Below are 18,933 nucleotides of genomic sequence, written 5' to 3'. Positions count from 1 at the left end.
TTGGACAATGTGCTTATCAATCAAAATACGCAATGCTTTAAGGGGATTGTAGTTTTGACCCACTGATATGTTCGCTCATATGCCGTTGTGGAATTCCCCCTTTTGGTGAATATATGTACTATGTATTGTAATTTTCCATTTTAATTAAGGAAATGTAGTTTATTATTTATGCTAACAATGGTAACTGACACACAGCTGCCATAACTACTATATTACAGGACAGTACATGAAAAAAACAACAGAAAAATACAAACTATCAATGACAATAATAAATACAGATTGAACTTGAATGCAGTAAAATGAATCAAATATTAATGGATTTATGTAAAGATTAAAATATGCCTTTATTCGTTCCTCAGTGGGGAAATTTGCAAAACAAAAATGTAAGGTAAACATTAAAAACATCATTTCTTGCACCAAAATTGTGTCTTTTTTGTCATCCTTTATTTATATCAATACATTGTTTACAAAGCAACAGCAATCAACACTCAATACTATCTATGAACTCTATTTACCATCAACCCCTGCGAGCGTGACGTCATCGTGCGTCAACTCCCCAGTCCCCCACCATCATCGTTCTACAGAGGAAGAAAGGGGGAGACGGGCAGCCTGTATAGAACGCTGTAAGTGTAGTTGTTTATTTATTTATTTATTTTGAAAACACTGTTCTATATCTCACTTGTCTACATTTGCCTGACTGTCAGTAACATTCGCCGTTATCCTGGCTTTAGTTCACAAAAATATGAGCGGCAGCGGGCGGCCCAGGACCAGCTCATTCGCTGAGCCTCCCGGAGCTCCCGGATCCGCTATAGCCGGCGCCGGATCAGCAGTCGCCGGCGGAAGCTCGACGGGAAAGGCTGGGGCTTCACAAGCCAGTGGAAGCACCTCGACAAGCTTCGGGAATTTAAAGCTACCCCGTGAGTTGTTTGGTAACCGCATTACAACTCGACGCTTTTGAAGATTCCTTAGAAACAACACAAACTGTGGGTTTAATTTAGGTGACGTGTTTGTTAAAATAATGTCGATCACGGTCGCTGGGCTAATCTTAGCTACAGCAGGCTATGAGCTAAGTTAGGCTAGCGTTAGCCATTTTTTTACCTAATTAGAAGGCTCTTTATCATATAATGTACATATGAATATGAATCTTTAGTACCAGTTACATGATTGAAAACATTGTACTTGGTGACAAACATTTGTTTGTTATTAAATTCGATTACTTCCCAGTTAACGTCACCCCTTGCTTAGCGCTAACATTAGCATTAGCATATGAGTGAACATTTTGTGGAAGCTAGCGCCTCTATTTGTCGCTATCAAAGAGATACATTTTATTCTTCTCAAATAAAAATTGCCTAATTGAGTGTACTATAGAACGGGTTCCCACATTTATCAAGAACCCTTTATTAACAGTGGGTTATTTCCAAGTGTCAATGGCTCATATTGCAGACTCTGTTCGTAAAAAGTTACCCTAAGTCTTAGGTTTACAGCTGAATGTCTCTACGTTCAGTTACGACAGCACCCCCTTGTTATAAATAGCTTACCTAACTGTAAGCTTATTTTGCATGTAAATGTAACATATTTGCAACAGAGTCCGCACAGAAACTAGTCGGTTAATAATTGCTCACCCTTGCTGTTTAAAATTAGGCTCTGTGATGGAGGTCGGTGTTCCCCTCATCCTCGATGATTTCAAAACGGAGAGAGGTCATCTTTTGTTGCTTTTATTATTCAAACAGCAGCAATGACACATCCCGTTCTCTCTTTGACAACACTTTTCGTGGAAGTGATAACAGTGGAACCTTTAACAGATTTAACACAATCAAACACAGGAAGCAACCCTGGTTTCACACAATTGCTGCCATAGGAAGTAATGGATATTGACCATCACAGTAATCGCTGTCGCTTTGTCAAAATTATGTATGGTTCTGTGGTTATCGTCACACATTGTTGTTGCCAATACGTGTGCTTACATTGAACTTGCTCGTTTTACACAGCTTATGAAAGTCCTTTATCTCCTGTCTGCAATTTTTAAGTAGACAGGTAGTATCGTAGCTGTAACAGAGGCGGGATACGACCTGCATGTAATGTTATTCACTCAACACTTGTGTTTCCTGCCCTGTTGAAACCAATTATTGCTGTCTGACAAGTATTTTATGCATTACGCCAGACTGCTGACTAGTTATCTACCTGTAGGATGGCTTGTCGCTGTGTGAAAGTGCACACCGTTCCAACAATATCCAAAGTTTGTTGGGATATTGCGCAGGCAGACAAAGTGACACAGTGTGAGTGCATGTTTTTAAGTGTGTGTTATGTGTAAAATACATTTTTACAAGTCTTGCAGAAGTTCCACCTCAGATATTTGGGGGAAGTATAGACGTAGTTGCATATATATGTAGCTATTTTAATAGTCGCAGTTTGCTTGCTTGGGGGCCCCATGGTTGCCTAGTGGTTACACATGTCAGAAGATTTGGAAAATCTGGGTTTGCATCTCCGTTTCGGCATTTCTTTGTGGAGTTTGCATGTTCTCTGTTTTTGCATGTACTCTGGCTTCCTACCACATTCCAAAAATATGCACGATGAGTTAAGTGGAGACTATAAATTTCCCATATGTATGGTTTTTCAGCAGACATATATTCATCTAGTTATGTCATGACTTCTAGTGATGTTATGATGGCTGCTGAATGTATAATAATGTAAAGAGAGAGAGTGGAGTTATTAAAAAAAAAGCAGGAAAGGATATATTATTCAGTTATTTATCCAACATTATTTCAGCTGTATGTGTATGGAGCAAAATGACATGACTGATGTGTCGAAAGAGTGAAATAACGCACCGTCTTCCTCCTATTTTGAGTCAAGGAGACATGGCAGTGATCCAGGGGGGGTCCTGTTGAGACAGGCAAGGAAGTGAACAAGCCCAAGATATGGTAGCACTTCTGGGTGTGCTGCTGTCCACATAATTTCATCACAGGCTGTGACAAGCGCTTTGGGAACGGGCCTGTCTTTCTCTCTCTGTCCCTTTTATCGCTCTGTCTGTGTCTTCTTCTATCCTTCCCAATGTCATTGCTTCCGGTGTTGATTCATCAAATCGCTCTCTCCGACCCCGGCACATGTAAACCATGTAAAAAGAAAAAATGGCGGCGCTGTTAAGGCGTCCCCCTCTCGCCGTCACCCCCCACCTACCAGCCTTGTCAGTTACTATTTGATCTGGAGAGGCACGTTTTTCCGCCATGTCAAACATCAGCACTGACAGTGACACTATTTGACTAGTTTTTTCGACGCGCACCTTGTATTCCTGACTGACTGTTTTTCCCTAAAGTAATATGGAAATAATCTGTTCCAAGGTCAAACTGTCACTATAATAAATAGTAAGTAATAAGTAGCGTTTTGTTTTTTTGAACTGTCATACATTGTACACATTGTTTTTACAGGGCCCTATGGAATCCGTTCCAATCCAATTACTGATTTATTTTTTTTCAAATTCAGTTTTTACTGTTTAGATTTTTTTAATTCCATGTTTTGCATCTTACATGTATTTTTTACCAACATAGCTTTTCTGCTTTATTGGTTAGTGAATACAATGTCTGTTCATGAAATACAAAAATCTTCATATTTATTGATGCAATACATCTATGAACAATTTTGCCCAGTAATTGAGAAATGGATGTATTCTGGCTAAGTTTTCCAAAGTGATGTAAGCCTCTGCACACATTGCTGCAAAATCTTCAACAAACTGTAACGCCTGTGCTTGCGATTAAGGAAGATGTAGTCACACATGCGATTCCAAATGCACATGTAAGATATTTTTTTATGACATACTTATTTTGTTTACACAGACGAGGAGCAAACAACGCTCCTTATTTTGAAGTGTGTTCTCTTGTTCCGCGCGTGTGGAGAATGTCTGTTTACGGCTTAGATGAGCTGCATTCAAAAAGAATCATGCTTGCCGTTTTTTTTTTTCCCACTCAGAACCGACACATTGTAAAACCTTAATTATATTGAAGCCTTAAAACCCAACGTGGTGAAAATATACCCGTGTGTCGCACACACACAACCACATGAGCATGCTAAACTAAGCTAACCCCCACTAGCTTCCATTCACGCTGTGTGTTTGCATACCCCTCAGACATAATGAGTGTGGCTAACAAACATGAAGATATTTCATATGTATTCTGCCTTTTTTGTTTACACATTTTACCTGGCTGGCTATTATTTTAATGGGATTCATCGATCATCATCACAACGTCCTTACTCAATCCATTCCATAGTTTGATTCCACATACTGAAATGCTATGGCTTTTTAACATACTCCTAGCGTGTAAGTGTTTTCAAATTTAGTTCTTCCCTGAGATCATATTTCTCCTCTCTTGTAGAGAAGTATTGGATGACATTTTTAGCTAATTGGTTATTTTTAGCCTTATGCATTATTTTAGCTGTTCGAAGATGAACTATATCAGCAAGTTGAAGTATTTGTGATTTTAGAAATAAGGAGTTAGTATGTTCTCTGTAGGCGGCATTATGAATTATCCTTACTGACCTTTTTTGCAGTACATTTAGCGAGTGAAGATTGCTTTTATAGTTATTACCCCATATTTCCACACAATAAGTAAGATATGGTAGAACCATATTTATATATTAAAATGTCTTAAAAAAACTAGTTGTGTGTCCAGCTTTAACTAGGGATGTTGTTACAGGGGTCTCCCAACAGGTATCTCGTAAGCTAGCAGTAATTCACCAAAGAATATTTGCTTCACTTCTTCTAATTCAAACATGACACCTGTATAACTGCAGTCATCGTTTAACATGCTTAGCTGTCATACAGGTGTGAAAATAAGTGAATTTGGGAAATTAAGTGTCATACATCAAGTGTAACATCAGTGGTATCAACTGGACCGGCTGTGTTTTCAGCAAAAATACAAATAAAACACTGACTCTCACTGTATATATCTGGCCTTTACTCACAGGTGACAGTGGCAAAGTGACCACAGTAGTGGCCACACCCGGCCAGGGCCCCGACCGCCCACAGGAAGTGTCCTACACAGACATAAAAGTAATCGGAAATGGCTCTTTTGGAGTGGTCTACCAGGCTCGCCTCATCGACAGCCAGGAGATGGTGGCAATCAAGAAAGTTCTCCAAGACAAAAGGTTTAAAGTAAGTTAACGTGATTTAGTTCCTATGGACTTAGTTGCATATGCTACGAAGCCTTGTTTATTTATCAATATATTTAATAAAGACTCTGCCTTTTCTCAGTTTTGCTGTTTTTTATTCCTTGTAGAATAGAGAGCTGCAAATTATGCGCAAGTTGGACCACTGCAACATTGTGAGGCTACGTTACTTCTTCTACTCCAGTGGTGAGAAGGTATGTATGTGCCATCATGTTCTTTATATTTATTATTTGCCTGTAATTTATAATAATAACAATACATTTTATTTGTATAGCGCTTTTCAAAATACTTAGACACTTTGCAGAAAAAAATTTGTTGAATAAAAACAAGTAAACAGAGTAAAAGATATGTTAAAATACAACATTCATTTGTTCATACGCAGTTAAAACATGAATAAAAGCGGGGTGGGGCACAGATTTATGTCAGATTTTAGTAGTAATAATAACTCAAAAATCCACATTGCAATTATCAATCAATTGCTGGGGTCTCAATTGAATGCTGGGTAAAAATAAAACATTGGCATTAACAGCTGTGGCTGTAGGCAGATTTTTTAAATGAACTCAACAGCTTTATTTACCTCTGCATGCACTTGAAAACTACCCAAATGTCGAAATTCATATGTGTTACGCTTGTCGTACTGCACGGCGGTCGTGTGGTTAGCGCACAGACCTCACAGCTAGGAAACCCAGGTTCGATTCCACCCTCGGCCATCTCTGTGTGGAGTTTGCATGTTCTCCCCGTGCATGCGTGGGTTTTCTCCGGATACTCCGGTTTCCTCCCACATTCCAAAAACATGCTAGGTTAATTGGCGACTCCAAATTGTCCATAGGTATAGGAGTGTGAATGGTTGTTTGTCAATATGTGCCCTGTGATTGGCTGGCGACCAGTCCAGGGTGTACCCCGCCTCTCGCCCGAAGACAGCTGGGATAGGCTCCAGAACCCCCCGCGACCCTCGTGAGGATAAGCGGTAGAAAATGAATGAATGAATGCAATGACAACATTGGTTCTGTTGCTGCTGTGTTGTGCAATATACACGTTTTTTTTACTTTCCTGCACTCCAAATCATTATTAAAGTTGAACAAATGTTACATATAAGAGTTTTCACATTTGGTTTATATGAAAAAATGCCCTGACTATAATGAGAGCATTTGCATTTACCTGACACTTTACAACGTGCACCTGCATAGTTCAAGTTAGATATCAGTATTTAATAGAACCCTGTCTATATAAGTTGTGTGAGACATCTTGTTTGTGTATTCCTGTGCAGAAAGATGAAGTCTACCTGAATCTGGTGCTTGACTTTGTCCCTGAGACGGTATACAGGGTGGCCCGGCACTTCAACAAGGCCAAGACCACCATCCCCATCATTTATGTAAAGGTAAGTCCATGATTGGAATCGCACATTAAACATGTTTTCATGCAGTCCTGCTCACCGTTTGTCTCGAATGAGTAGTCCACTCAGTTTGCTAAGTGTAATAAAACAGGCTACAACTTTTTACAGTCTTCAGCTTTAGGTAATGAACAGTGGCTGTTTTTAAGGATTATAGAAGTAGGAAGCAGGAAAGAAAGCCACTTAGCGCCCTGTCATAAAGCTGGTTGAGCATTAATGTGTGTGTGTGTGTGTGTAGCAACAGAGAGAACATTCCAAGTGTTTCATGGCCCACTTCACTCCTTCTCAGCCCGAGGTTCCCTCGAGGCTTTGAGACACAAACACACACATCTTACTCACTCTACTATGCCGCCTCCTCTTTTTCTTCTTCTACCTCCTGGGTCACATTTCCATCACAGCATGTCTGAGGTCGTCTAGCGCTCTCCTTGTCCACTTGTTTTTCTTTTAGCTTACAATAAAGCTGCGACCTTAGCTTCAGGCTAGTAATGGTGATGAAACAAATGCTTGCGCATGCATTTTCGAAAAAGGGAGTGATCATTGTCCATCAACTTTTGGAAAGTATGAGTCACAGTTGAGTGACGGTTCACCATCACCACCCATAGTCGCGGTTGACTCAAGCTTAAGTTCTAAGGTCACGTACAAGTAAAAAAAAGAACACATAATATTCTTCTTGTATCCCTCATTAGGTGTACATGTACCAGCTGTTCAGGAGCCTGGCGTATATCCATTCCCAGGGCGTATGTCATAGAGACATCAAGCCCCAAAACCTTTTGGTGGACCCGGAGACAGCCATTCTCAAACTGTGTGACTTTGGCAGGTTAGTACAACAAAAATACACCCCATCATTTTTTCCACTCCCTTTGTTTACATTATAAACATTACTAACCTCACAAAAGCTATTTCTAACACTTTGTTGGTATAAATAAAAAGTGTTTACAGTAATCCCTCATTTTTTATGTTTGGTTACTAGTATTGATGTCTACGATCTTTGGTAGCAACATACACTACCGGCTAAAACACCCCAATTTATTTATTGAAATTGAAGTCGCACAAGTCCATTGAATAGCTTGTAAGGGTTCCAAGGTAAGTGGTGAAGTGCCAGACGTTTAAAAACATAAAAAATAGAGGTAAGGTTACCCCATTTCAGTCTATTTCAGATTTATACAAAAGGGTATGTTGCACACACAATGAGTCAACAATTTAAAGCTGTTATGAATGGAGGTTGATCAAGCATTGGCAGTTAGTGCAACTAATTCCTCCAGGTGTTCGAAGTCTTGGAGTACTTATTACCTCCTCCGTCTGCATAAAAATGTGCATATTTGAAATAACCAAATGTTTAACCAACAATAAGGTATTATTTGGCGTGCATGAGAAAGTGGAAAAGGAAACACATGCACAGAACTAATACTGTAACGCCGGTAATGCTAGGAGTCCACTGGGCCGGCAGCAGTTTGCTCACTGTGGAGGCTAATTAATGTTCGCGCGCCATGTTGCAGTTATTCGCCGCCAGAGCGAGCCACTACGTGCCAATCACATAATTTTTGGCACAAGCTGGCTCCAACTGGCGTCGGCCCGACTCCTAGCATCATTGCCGCAACTTGGCTCGCGCCATTACATTCCAGTGGATTCCAATAGGTGGATTGTTTGCGCCATTACATTCCAGTGGATTCCAATAGGCGGGTTGTTTGTGACATTTGGTTCCACTTGGTGGACACTTCGCGCCACTTGCATCAAGCAATTGGTTTTTAAACATTTAGACATTTTCTTGCCGCCAAACTCAACTTTTGCTGCCGTTACGAGCCACCATGAGGCAGTTTGAGCCACTGCAGGCCACTTGGCACCTTATCGGCGACACAAGGCAAATTGCATTGGCGTGAACTGGCACCAACTGGCGCCGGCCCAGTGGTTTCTTTAGCAGCCATCATTAGGAGAAAACTGCTCTGCCAGCATTAATACCACTGATAATTCTTGATAATTCATTGTAAACAATAGTAGGGAACATGTAACGTGCGTGGCTTTCACACAAATAGTAGAGTACCGCAAACAATAAGAGATAACATTATTGGATGCTGACCACTCATGCATGCTACTGCCATCTTGTGGCGTTCATGCAAAGCTTGCCTACAGCCACAGTTATAAGTGCAACTTTAGCTAATTGGAGACATTGGCTGTTAGTTGTTTTGTGGACCACGCAACCAAGTACAGGACACCTGGTGGTCGGATGAAGACCACATACACTTTCATACATTTTTTTTGCATTAAATATGCTAAAAAAAACAATCCAAATAGGTCAAAATATGGAATATATGTATCTCATTAATTGGTTGTCCACTGTTGTCCCCCAGTGCGAAGCAGTTGGTTCGGGGGGAGCCCAACGTGTCCTATATCTGCTCGCGATACTACCGCGCCCCGGAGCTCATCTTTGGCGCCACAGACTACACGTCCAACATTGACATCTGGTCAGCCGGCTGCGTGCTGGCAGAGCTGCTGCTGGGGCAGCCCATCTTCCCTGGGGACAGCGGAGTGGACCAGCTAGTAGAGATCATCAAGGTACGTCGACACCTGTCATCTATCTCGAATGATAATTTCCATTCATATCTGTAACCTTTTGCTTTCAACCTCTCCTGTGTCAGGTTCTTGGAACGCCAACAAGGGAGCAGATCCGAGAGATGAACCCCAACTACACAGAGTTCAAGTTCCCACAGATTAAAGCTCACCCTTGGACAAAGGTAATTAGTGCTGAATGACTGGTAGAAGTGAGATCAATATCTGCTTTCAGGGCATTTTATCTCACTAAAGAAACTACAATGGCACTCAGTGGAGTAGCGGACCTCCACTTTTAAGGCTGAACAAGCATCATTTGGACCAGTACCAAAGTGTACCAAAAGTACCCCATTCCTGCACACGTTTCAATGTGTCATCATTGTGATCGATGCTGACAAATGTAAAAAAAATGTCCCGTATGAAAATGTTCCATATTCTTGTCACTAACCAGGTGTTTAAACCCCGCACGCCACCGGAGGCCATCGCCCTCTGCTCCCGCCTACTGGAATACACGCCAGTCACCCGTCTGTCTCCGCTGGAGGCCTGCGCACACGCCTTCTTCGATGAGCTGCGCCAGCCCAACACCCGCCTGCCCAGCGGGCGGGAACTGCCTCTCCTCTTCAACTTCAGTCCCGTCGGTCAGTTTCGTCATCCAGCTCACCGTGATGTTTCAGAATAATCATGCAACATAATAATACGACTCAATGGCCTTGACGTCCTCAGAGCTGTCTATCCAGCCTCAGTTGAACTCAACACTCATTCCTCCTCACGCCCGTGCACAGACGACGCCTGCCACACACGGTATGCACAACACCACACAACAATATACACTTTAACATCCTTACACAGGAGTTAAAATGACTAAATTTTTAAATGACATTTTCTATGTCGCTTATCCACCAATTAACCTAACATGTTTTTGGAATGTGGGAGGAAACCGGAGTACCGGGAGAGAACATGCAAACTCAGTATACAACATATATAATAACAATAAACAAGTGGTTACCACACAAGCCGCACAGCGACAAGACCCGAGTTCAATTCCACTCTCGGCCATCTCTGTGTGTTCTCCCCGTGCATGCGTGGGTTTCCTCCCACATTCCAAAAACATGCTAGGTTAATTGGCGACTCCAAATTGTCCATAGGTATGAATGTGAGTGTGAATGGTTGTTTGTCTATATGTGCCCTGTGATTGGCTGGCGACCAGTCCAGAGTGTACCCCGCCTCTCGCCCGAAGACAGCTGGGATAGGCTCCAGCAACCCCTGCGACTCTCGTGAGGATAAGCGGTAGAAAATGAGTGAATGAATGAATGCACGGGGAGTGGTTACTGCACAGGCCTCATAGCTCGGAACCCGAGTTCAATTCCATCCTCTGTGTGGAGTTTGCATGTTCCCCCCGTGCATGCGTGGGTTTTCTCCGGGTACTCCGGTTTCCTCCCACATTCCAAAACCATGCTAGGTTAATTGCCGACTCCAAATTGTCCATAGGTATGAATGTGAGTGTGAATGGTTGTTTGTCTATATGTGCCCTGTGATTGGCTGGCGACCAGTCCGGGGTGTACCCCGCCTCTCGCCCAAAGACAGCTGGGATAGGCTCCAGCACCCCCGTAACCCTCCTGAGGATAAGCAGTCGAAAAAGAATGAATGAATGAATAATAACAATGAGCTGCACGGTGAGTAGTTACCGCACAGGCCTCACAGCCAGGAGACCCGAGTTCGATTACACCCTCGGCCATCTCTGTGTGGAGTTTGCATGTTCTACCCGTGCATGCGTGGGTTTTCTCCGGGTACTCCGGTTTCCTCCCACATTCCAAAAACATGCTAGGTTAATTGGCGACTCCAAATTGTCCATAGGTATGAATGTGAGTGTGAATGGTTGTTTGTCTATATGTGCCCTGTGATTGGCTGGCGACCAGTCCAGGGTGTACCCCGCCTCTCGCCTGAAGACAACTGGGATAGGCTCCAGCACCCCTTGCAACCCTTGTGAGGATAAGCAGTAGAAAATGAATGAATATAATAATAATAATAATAGTTTTTTGTTATGTTTACAGTGCAGTGACGTGTAGTACTTCTGTCTCCCTGCAGATGGCAGTGTGTCAGACAGTACCGCCCAGCCCAGCTCAGCGCCGGGATCCATCAGCAACAGTACCTGAGCAGCCAACACCACAAGCATACGCACCCCCACCACCACCACCACCACCACCACCACCACTACTACTACTACTCCCACCACCACCGACCACCCTGCCATCATTTTCTTTATGTCTTCCCATTCATCCTCCCTCTGCTGCTCTTCCTCCTCTCACTATTTCATTCTCCTGGCTCCAAATTAGGAAGACTATAGACACACATTCATGCATCGATATCCCCCACCCTCTCTGAATGATGATGTCTGTGAGCCTTTAGAGGACCATGTGCTTAGGCTTTATGTATTCAATGACTTTATAAGTCCTCTTAGGATAAAAGATCCTGCTGGTTACATGGAATGTTCTGGAAGATTCAAAATTTAACCCAATCATTTTTTTTAATGTCCAACCACGGGTGGTCCAGATTGGTGTTGACAATCATCGTCCAAAAAAAAATGTTCTGTACTGGATGTTTCTGATGGGGCAATACCCTCTGTGTCCACTAGGGGAGCGCCATGCAAAGTCATTACCCAGTTTTTTTTTTTTTTTTTAAAGCAATCAATCCTTGTTTGTTCGCAGACAGACTATTGGCTAATTATGTCTTGTGTCATTTTAGATAAGATTTTAAAACTTTTATTATAAAGGAGCACACTGCAGCCCTTGCCTTTACTCTTTTTCTCTTCTCCTTGCTTTTTTTTTTTTTTTAAGGGCTTCTTCGATATAAGCTCATGTATTCATCGTGTAAGCTGAAGTGTTTCACGGTAATTGGTTGCACATCCTCGAGGAGGAGAAGGGAGGTTGGTCTTGAAGGGTGTCTATTTTCTGTAGGGAGCTTATTTAGGGTCCAGTTGTAATCTATAAGTGTGGCATCATGTGCAGAGAGCACCTTGGATACACTATTGACGACATGATTGGTTATTTGATGTGTGTGTGCGTGTGTGTGAGAGAGAGCGCCCTCTTCCCCCAAAATAGCCTCATTTCCTGTCGTGCAATGGTCGTCGGACCTTGATCTCCAAGAGTCTACTGTTGCTTTCACCTCCCTTTTCTCCCTCCTCTTGATTTTTCCACTGCTAAATCTGTAAATATCAAGTACCTTTTTATTTTATTTTTTATTATTATTGTTATTATATTGTCTTTTTTTTCCCCCCACTCTTTCCAGTAGATGGCGCATCAGTCGTCAGCCTGTTTTATCCTCCGTCGCAGCAGTCTGTAAATACGATTTATTTTGTTTTTTTGTCCCTTTTTTTGTTCCGGAGGGTCAAAAACAGAACAAAAAAAAAAAAAGAAAAAATCTCACTTTTATTCTCTCTTCCTCCATTTCTCTCTTCATGGCTTTCCCTTTCCCCCCTCCGCCATAGTTGTTGTCTTAACTGTTTTATTTATTGTATTTTTTTTTCGGGGGGGTGGAGGGAGGGTTTTTTTTTTCCACAGGTGTGATTAGAAATGGGTGTTTTTTTTTTTTTTGTATAGTATTTCCAAAAATGATGTAGTGGAGCAGTTGTCACATCCAAGATACTGTACCTTGACTTGTGTGTACATTGAGTGCAGGTGCACATGCGAGCCAATACTTTTATTAGTTGTTTCATTGAACTTCAATGGGAACAGAATGTTACAAGCATCCGGATTTTTGGATTTTGTGTGTATGTGCGTGTGTGTCTGTGTGTGTGTGTAGGAAAAAGGTGGAAAAATGAATCTTCCATTGAACCATCTCCTGTGTCCGACCGTCTCCTGTTTCCACTCCATTGTTGTATGAGTGTAACTGTGTGTGTGTGATGTTTTTGAGCACAACTGCAGGGAGTGTGTGTGTGTGTGTGTGTGTGTGGCGGCAAACCCATGGATATTATTCTTGTACTCTCGTCTTTCTCCTATAGTTGAAGTGCTGACAAAATGTGCTATTTTAATGTTTTTATTTCACTTTTTTTTTTTTTTTTAAATTCGTTCCAATGGCGTCTTGTCACAAACAGAACGGTTGGATAAAGGAGATGACGAGACATAGGGATGGGGGGAGAGAGACAGTTTTTTTGTTTGTTGATATAAATAATTAAACTCATTAATAAAGTGATGAAACGCTTTCTGCCTCACATCTGTGATTTTAATTACATAATAATAATTGAGGATGCGTTTGTATGTGATGGCGGCGGAGGGGGGTAAGGGGGCGTGTCGGTGACATTATTTGTGCAAGTTAAATCATTTCAAGCTGTGGCCATTGGGAATATAAATATTCCTTGAACTACACTGCATGTAGCTGTCAACACAAGTGAGCAGTATTTGTGTTTTTTGGGGGGTATAGCATCACAATTTGGGGCTGCACGAGTGCTGCCAACTCCTGAGCTGTGGTTCATTGAGTGGAAACATGAAAACAAGATAAGTGCCCGTGCAGAGGAAGCTAAAGAGTGGAATAAGATTCCTGTAACAACCTGTGCTGTGCTGGTGGATATTTGTCTTTTGTTCGGGGTATAGCATCACAATGTGGAGCTGCATGAGTGCTGCCAACTCCTGAGCTGTGGTTCATTGAGAGGAAACATGAAAACATGATAAGTGCCGTGCAGAGGAAGCTAAAGAGTGGAATAAGATTCCTGTAACAACCTGTGCTGTGCTGGTGGATATTTGTGTTCTGTTGGGGGTATAGCATCACAATGTGGGGCTGCACGAGTGCTGCGAACTCCTGAGCTGTGGTTCATTAAGAGGAAACATAAGTGCCGTGCAATGGAAGCTAAAGAGTGGAATAAGATTCCTGTAACAACCTGGTGGATATTTGTGTTTTGCTGGAGGTATAGCATCACAATGTGGAGCTGCACGAGTGCTGCCAACTCCTGAGCAGGGGTTCATTGAGAGGAAACATGAAAACATGATAAGTGCCCGTGCAGAGGAAGCTAAAGAGTGGAATAAGATTCCTGTAACAACCTGGTGGATATTTGTGTTTTGCTGGGGGTATAGTATCACAATGTGGGGCTGCACGAGTGCTGCCAACTCCTGAGCTGTGGTTCATTAAGGGGAAACGTGAAAACATGATAAGTGCCGTGCAGAGGAAGCTATAGAGTGGAATAAGATTCCTGTAACAACCTGTGTTTTGTTGGGGGTATAGCATCACAATGTAGGGCTGCACGAGTGCTGCCAACTCCTGAGCTGTGGTTCATTGAGAGGAAACATGAAAACAAGATAAGTGCCATGCAGAGGAAGCTATAGAGTGGAATAAGATTCCTGCAACAACCTGTTCTGTGCTGGTTAATACCACACCCAAGAGGATTAAGGCCTTGACTATGAATGTGTTCTCACATGTGTTGCCAGCTATTTAGACAATACTATGCTGTTTCTCTCAGTGAACCCTTGCTCCTCAGTGCCGGCAGCACTCGTGTCAACCACAAACCATGACAGTTGTTCAAATAACCACGATAATCAACACAGCGTCAATCATATCGCACCAATCATAGTGCACAATTCCCTATGATAAGGTTTAATCTGTGATTGAATTGTGCAAGAATACCTGTGGGTGTATTTCAAACATGATTGATAAGATCTTTAACCTTTTAATCATCAAATGTGTGAGGAAGGTTTAAGGTTTTTCCAGTTTGAGCGCACACACAGCGCCGTAAATCTCACACACTAACACACTAACAGTCTCCAGGCGATCATTTTTCATTCAAGACAAGGATCTTGTGTAAAAGAATAGTAGCTTTTAATGAAGTCTCACAGTGTACGTGTGGGAATATACTCCATCCTTTTTGTGGAGAATATTTATGGCCATTGGCACAAATCTTTGCTGTTTGATGCATTATTTTTTTGGTTCTTTTGAGGGCATGTTATACTTTGTCCTTCCAAAGACTTGCTATGTACTTTGGCTCGTATTCATAAACTTGAATCTACTGTAAATCACGAGTATAGCAAAAGAAATGCATTGTAGACTGTTTTATGAACATGGGTCACTATGCAGCTGGACTAGCCGACAAACTTGCTCGCTACTTGGTTGTGTGAAAGTAACAAAGTAATGGTTTTAATTCATTTGAACATGCATCAGATGACAATTGAATGCACCACATAATCAGTTCACAGTTCCACATGTCCAAAAGGAGTAGGAAGAAGCAAAGCTTATTAGATCCTACCCCTCCATCTGGTCCTTTTACAATCAGTAACTGTTACATTTGTTCACTTCCTGCTTTCCTAATATAGTTTTTATTTTATTTGATTTGATTTTTGTCACGTACCGAAAGTCAGTCCGATGCAGAAGGGACAGTAAGAGACGAGTAATCACTACTTGTTGCTGTATTGATTGACAGTACACAGCAGAATAAGAGAATAAGATGGCTGAAATACCTACTCCCCTTGCAGTCCCTTGTAGTGTAATGGTACAGCTGCTGCTTTCAGGGACCCGATTTCAACTCCACTGCTAGTATACATGTTTAAAAAAAAAACTTCTCTCTTGTAGAGAAGTATTGGATGACATTTTTAGGTAATTTTTTTACTAGTATTACAGCATATTCAGAATGAAACAGCATGACTTATTAATATAGGACAGCCCATTCCTACGCATAGGGGGTGCATTCTCTGCAAATGCGCAAAATCAGTCTGAAGCAGGATGGACAGTAAGAGACGAATAATCACTACTTGTTGCTGTATTGATTGACAGTACACAGTAAAATAAGAGAATAAAATGGCTGAAATACCTACTCACCTTTTAGTCAGTTGTAGTGTAATGGTACAGCTGCTGCCTTTCGGGACCCGATTTCAACTCCACTGCTACTATACATGTTTAAAAAAAACTTCTCTCTTGTAGATAAGTATTGGATGACATTTTCATTTTGGGGAAAGGGGGTGCATTCTCGGCAAATGCGCAAAATCAGTCCATAGCAGGAGGGGCAGTAAGAGACGAATAATCACTACTTGTTGCTGTATTGATTGACAGTACACAGCAGAATAAGAGAATAAAATGGCTGAAATACATACTCACCTTTCAGTCCGTTGTAGTGTAATGGTACAGCTGCTGCCCTTCGGGACCGGATTTCAACTCCACTACTATACATGTAAAAAAAAAAAAAAAAAACAGTCCAAAAAAAACAGTCCGACAACAAAATGAAGGGGGCAGAGAACAGACAACACAAAAGATGGCCTCCACTGAACCGCATCACTCTGTTCAAGCTTCATGTTTTGCTTCAAGGTTGAATAATATTGTTCCACGATGTGCGACCCATCTGGCTGCACTCCAGCTCTTTAATACCATTTGGCGTCTGGTTCAGCAGTCTGGAAGAGTCGCTCATTCTCCGGTGGGTCGGCGGGGGCACACGGGGGCACGGCGGGATTGACTCTCCTTCTGTAAATATAATAGTCAATGCAGCATCCGTGGGGATGCAGCCAGCTGAGCTCGCTGCAGAGGAGAGCCAATTTGATAAGTGTCAAGGCAGTGGATAAACAGTCGTGCAGATTGAATAAAAGTCTACTGGATGTTTTAAAGTTGGAGTTAAAAGTCACAAAGGACAGTCCGTGTTGTCATTTCGCTGAAGAAAAATCACATCAGCGAGTCAGGCTTGCTGAGATTCAGCATATTTTTCAAGCATTCTGCTGAGCACAAAAATAAACATTACATACTGTAAGTAGTGTTTTGTCTTTTTAACTGACTAGAGAAAATTAATCAGACAAAGAATGACGCATTCTGGTGAATTAAAGTAATCAACATTCAACGATAACAATATTACAACACAAAGGACGTCTGAAAGGTCCTGCATACTGTATATTTATACATAATACAATGCAATATTTTCTGCACGGCATTCGAGTGTTTAGCACACAGGTCTCACAGCTAGGAGACCCGAGTTCAATTCCACCCTCGACCATCTCTGTGTAGAGTTAGCATGTTCCCCCCGGGTACTCCGGTTTGCTCCCACATTCCAAAAACATGCTAGGTTAATTGGCAACTCCAAATTGTCCATAGGTATTAATGTGAGTGTGAATGGTTGTTTGTCTATATGTGCCCTGTGATTGGCTGGCGACCAGTCCAGGGTGTACCCTGGCAGCTGGGATAGGCTCCAGCGACCCTCGTGAGGATAAGTGGTAGAAAATGAATTAATGAACAATGTAATATTATTGTCATTTTTGGAGTAAGTAAGTAAACCGGTGTTATGATAATAATAATAATAATAATAATAATAATAATAATAATAATAATAATAATAATAATAATAATAATAATAATAATAATAATAATAATAATAATAATAATAATATTGTCATCTTTCACTCTATAGAGCTGTTGTATTGTCGTTTGTGATAAGTACTGTCTCATAGACGATTGGTACTGTCTGTCAAACATTTGCAGCATTTCTTGAAACGCTGGCTGTATGTGAAAATATCCGTTAACTCTTTGAGGTCATAAACTGTAAGCTAGACTAATGATCATAAAACTTTGAGGGCATCTGTTTTACTTGACATTACCATGTATCCTGAAGCATTTTGACCACAACCCATAGGGGGCGCCAAAAATAACCTGCACTTGTCGTAATTAATGAATGAAGACCAGTAAATAAGTCCGACTTTGTATGAAAAATTATGATAATTTAGCATATGCTGAATGTCTAAAGAGAGCTAGGAGACCAGGGTTCAATTCCACTCTCGGCCATCTCTGTGTGGAGTTTGCATGTTCTCCCCGTGCATGCGTGGGTTTTCTCCGGGTACTCCGGTTTGCTCCCACATTCCAAAAACATGCTAGGTTAATTGGCAACTCCAAATTGTCCATAGGTATGAATGTGAGTGTGAATGGTTGTTTGTCTATATGTGCCCTGTGATTGGCTGGCGACCAGTCCAGGGTGTACCCCGCCTCTCGCCCGGAGACAGCTGGGATAGGCTCCAGCACCCCCCGCGACCCTCATGAGGAAAAAGCAGTAGAAAATGAATGAATGAAGAATGAATGTTTAAGATAAGAAGGAAAAAAACAGCATCAGCAGAGATGGAAGTAGTATAGTATTTTCAATAAAGAGATGGAAAAAGATTCACACACCAGGAGACTTCATTAAAACATACTTTAACCACAAGATTCTTGTCTGAATGAAAAATCATCGCCCTCCAGGCGGTGTGCGTGAGGAAATTGCCCTGGTTAAATATCCATGTACTTTAGATGTGTGCTGAGGACTTCATACCCTGCAGACAGTCTCATATTTTTTCTCTGAGCATGGTTAAAGATGAGTAATGGAGAAGGAACAGGTAGGTGTCACCTTGTGGTCTTTTATAGATATTGATGTACTTATAAAACCAGAAGTGGTCATGGTTTCACCGAAAATTGGTGGGGCTAAAATAGGTATGAATTGATCAGAAGTTGTTATATTTATTGTTGATTTTTCAGATATATGTGTACTGTGTGAACTGTCAGACTTATTAGTTTTTAGTATCAACTTTACTAAAGTTTTTTTTTTAGTTCATGTTTGCTGTTTTGTTTTATTTTAGGGGGGGGTCAAGTGTTAACAAATGTGTCCATCCTGTACACCACGATTATTAAATGACCCACGGTAGAGGTAAAGGCTGGATTAAGATTAAGATATGCCTTTATTCGTCCCTCAGTGGGGAAATTTGTAAATGATGCAGGCCTCCACAGCAGTGCACACACACCAGGTTTAGGTGGTACGCTTCAGCATATTAAACACATATTGTTTTGAGAAGCCAAATTTGTTTACGATTATGGTGCCACCAACTAACCGGAACTACATTCCTCCTTACCGACATCCGACCAGAACG

At 41.6% G+C, this 18,933-nt stretch overlaps 1 protein-coding gene across 1 annotated transcript; it reads left to right on the top strand.

Annotated features, from left to right (window-relative positions):
- The first annotated feature begins 537 nt into the window (after positions 1-537).
- Positions 538-11,306, top strand: gsk3ab (glycogen synthase kinase 3 alpha b). Its single transcript, XM_058053857.1, has 11 exons — positions 538-623; positions 732-917; positions 4,956-5,143; positions 5,268-5,351; positions 6,425-6,535; positions 7,234-7,364; positions 8,893-9,097; positions 9,181-9,276; positions 9,543-9,729; positions 9,815-9,892; positions 11,177-11,306. The coding sequence occupies exons 2-11, from the start codon at positions 743-745 to the stop codon at positions 11,242-11,244; spliced, it is 1,323 nt and encodes a 440-aa protein (XP_057909840.1). The 5' UTR covers positions 538-623; positions 732-742; the 3' UTR covers positions 11,245-11,306.
- The last annotated feature ends 7,627 nt before the right edge of the window (positions 11,307-18,933 follow it).

The sequence above is a fragment of the Doryrhamphus excisus genome, chromosome 17 (genome assembly GCF_030265055.1).
Source record: "Doryrhamphus excisus isolate RoL2022-K1 chromosome 17, RoL_Dexc_1.0, whole genome shotgun sequence".
In the NCBI taxonomy this organism is placed as follows: Eukaryota; Metazoa; Chordata; class Actinopteri; order Syngnathiformes; family Syngnathidae; genus Doryrhamphus; species Doryrhamphus excisus.
This window is presented reverse-complemented; position numbering and strand designations above follow the sequence as displayed.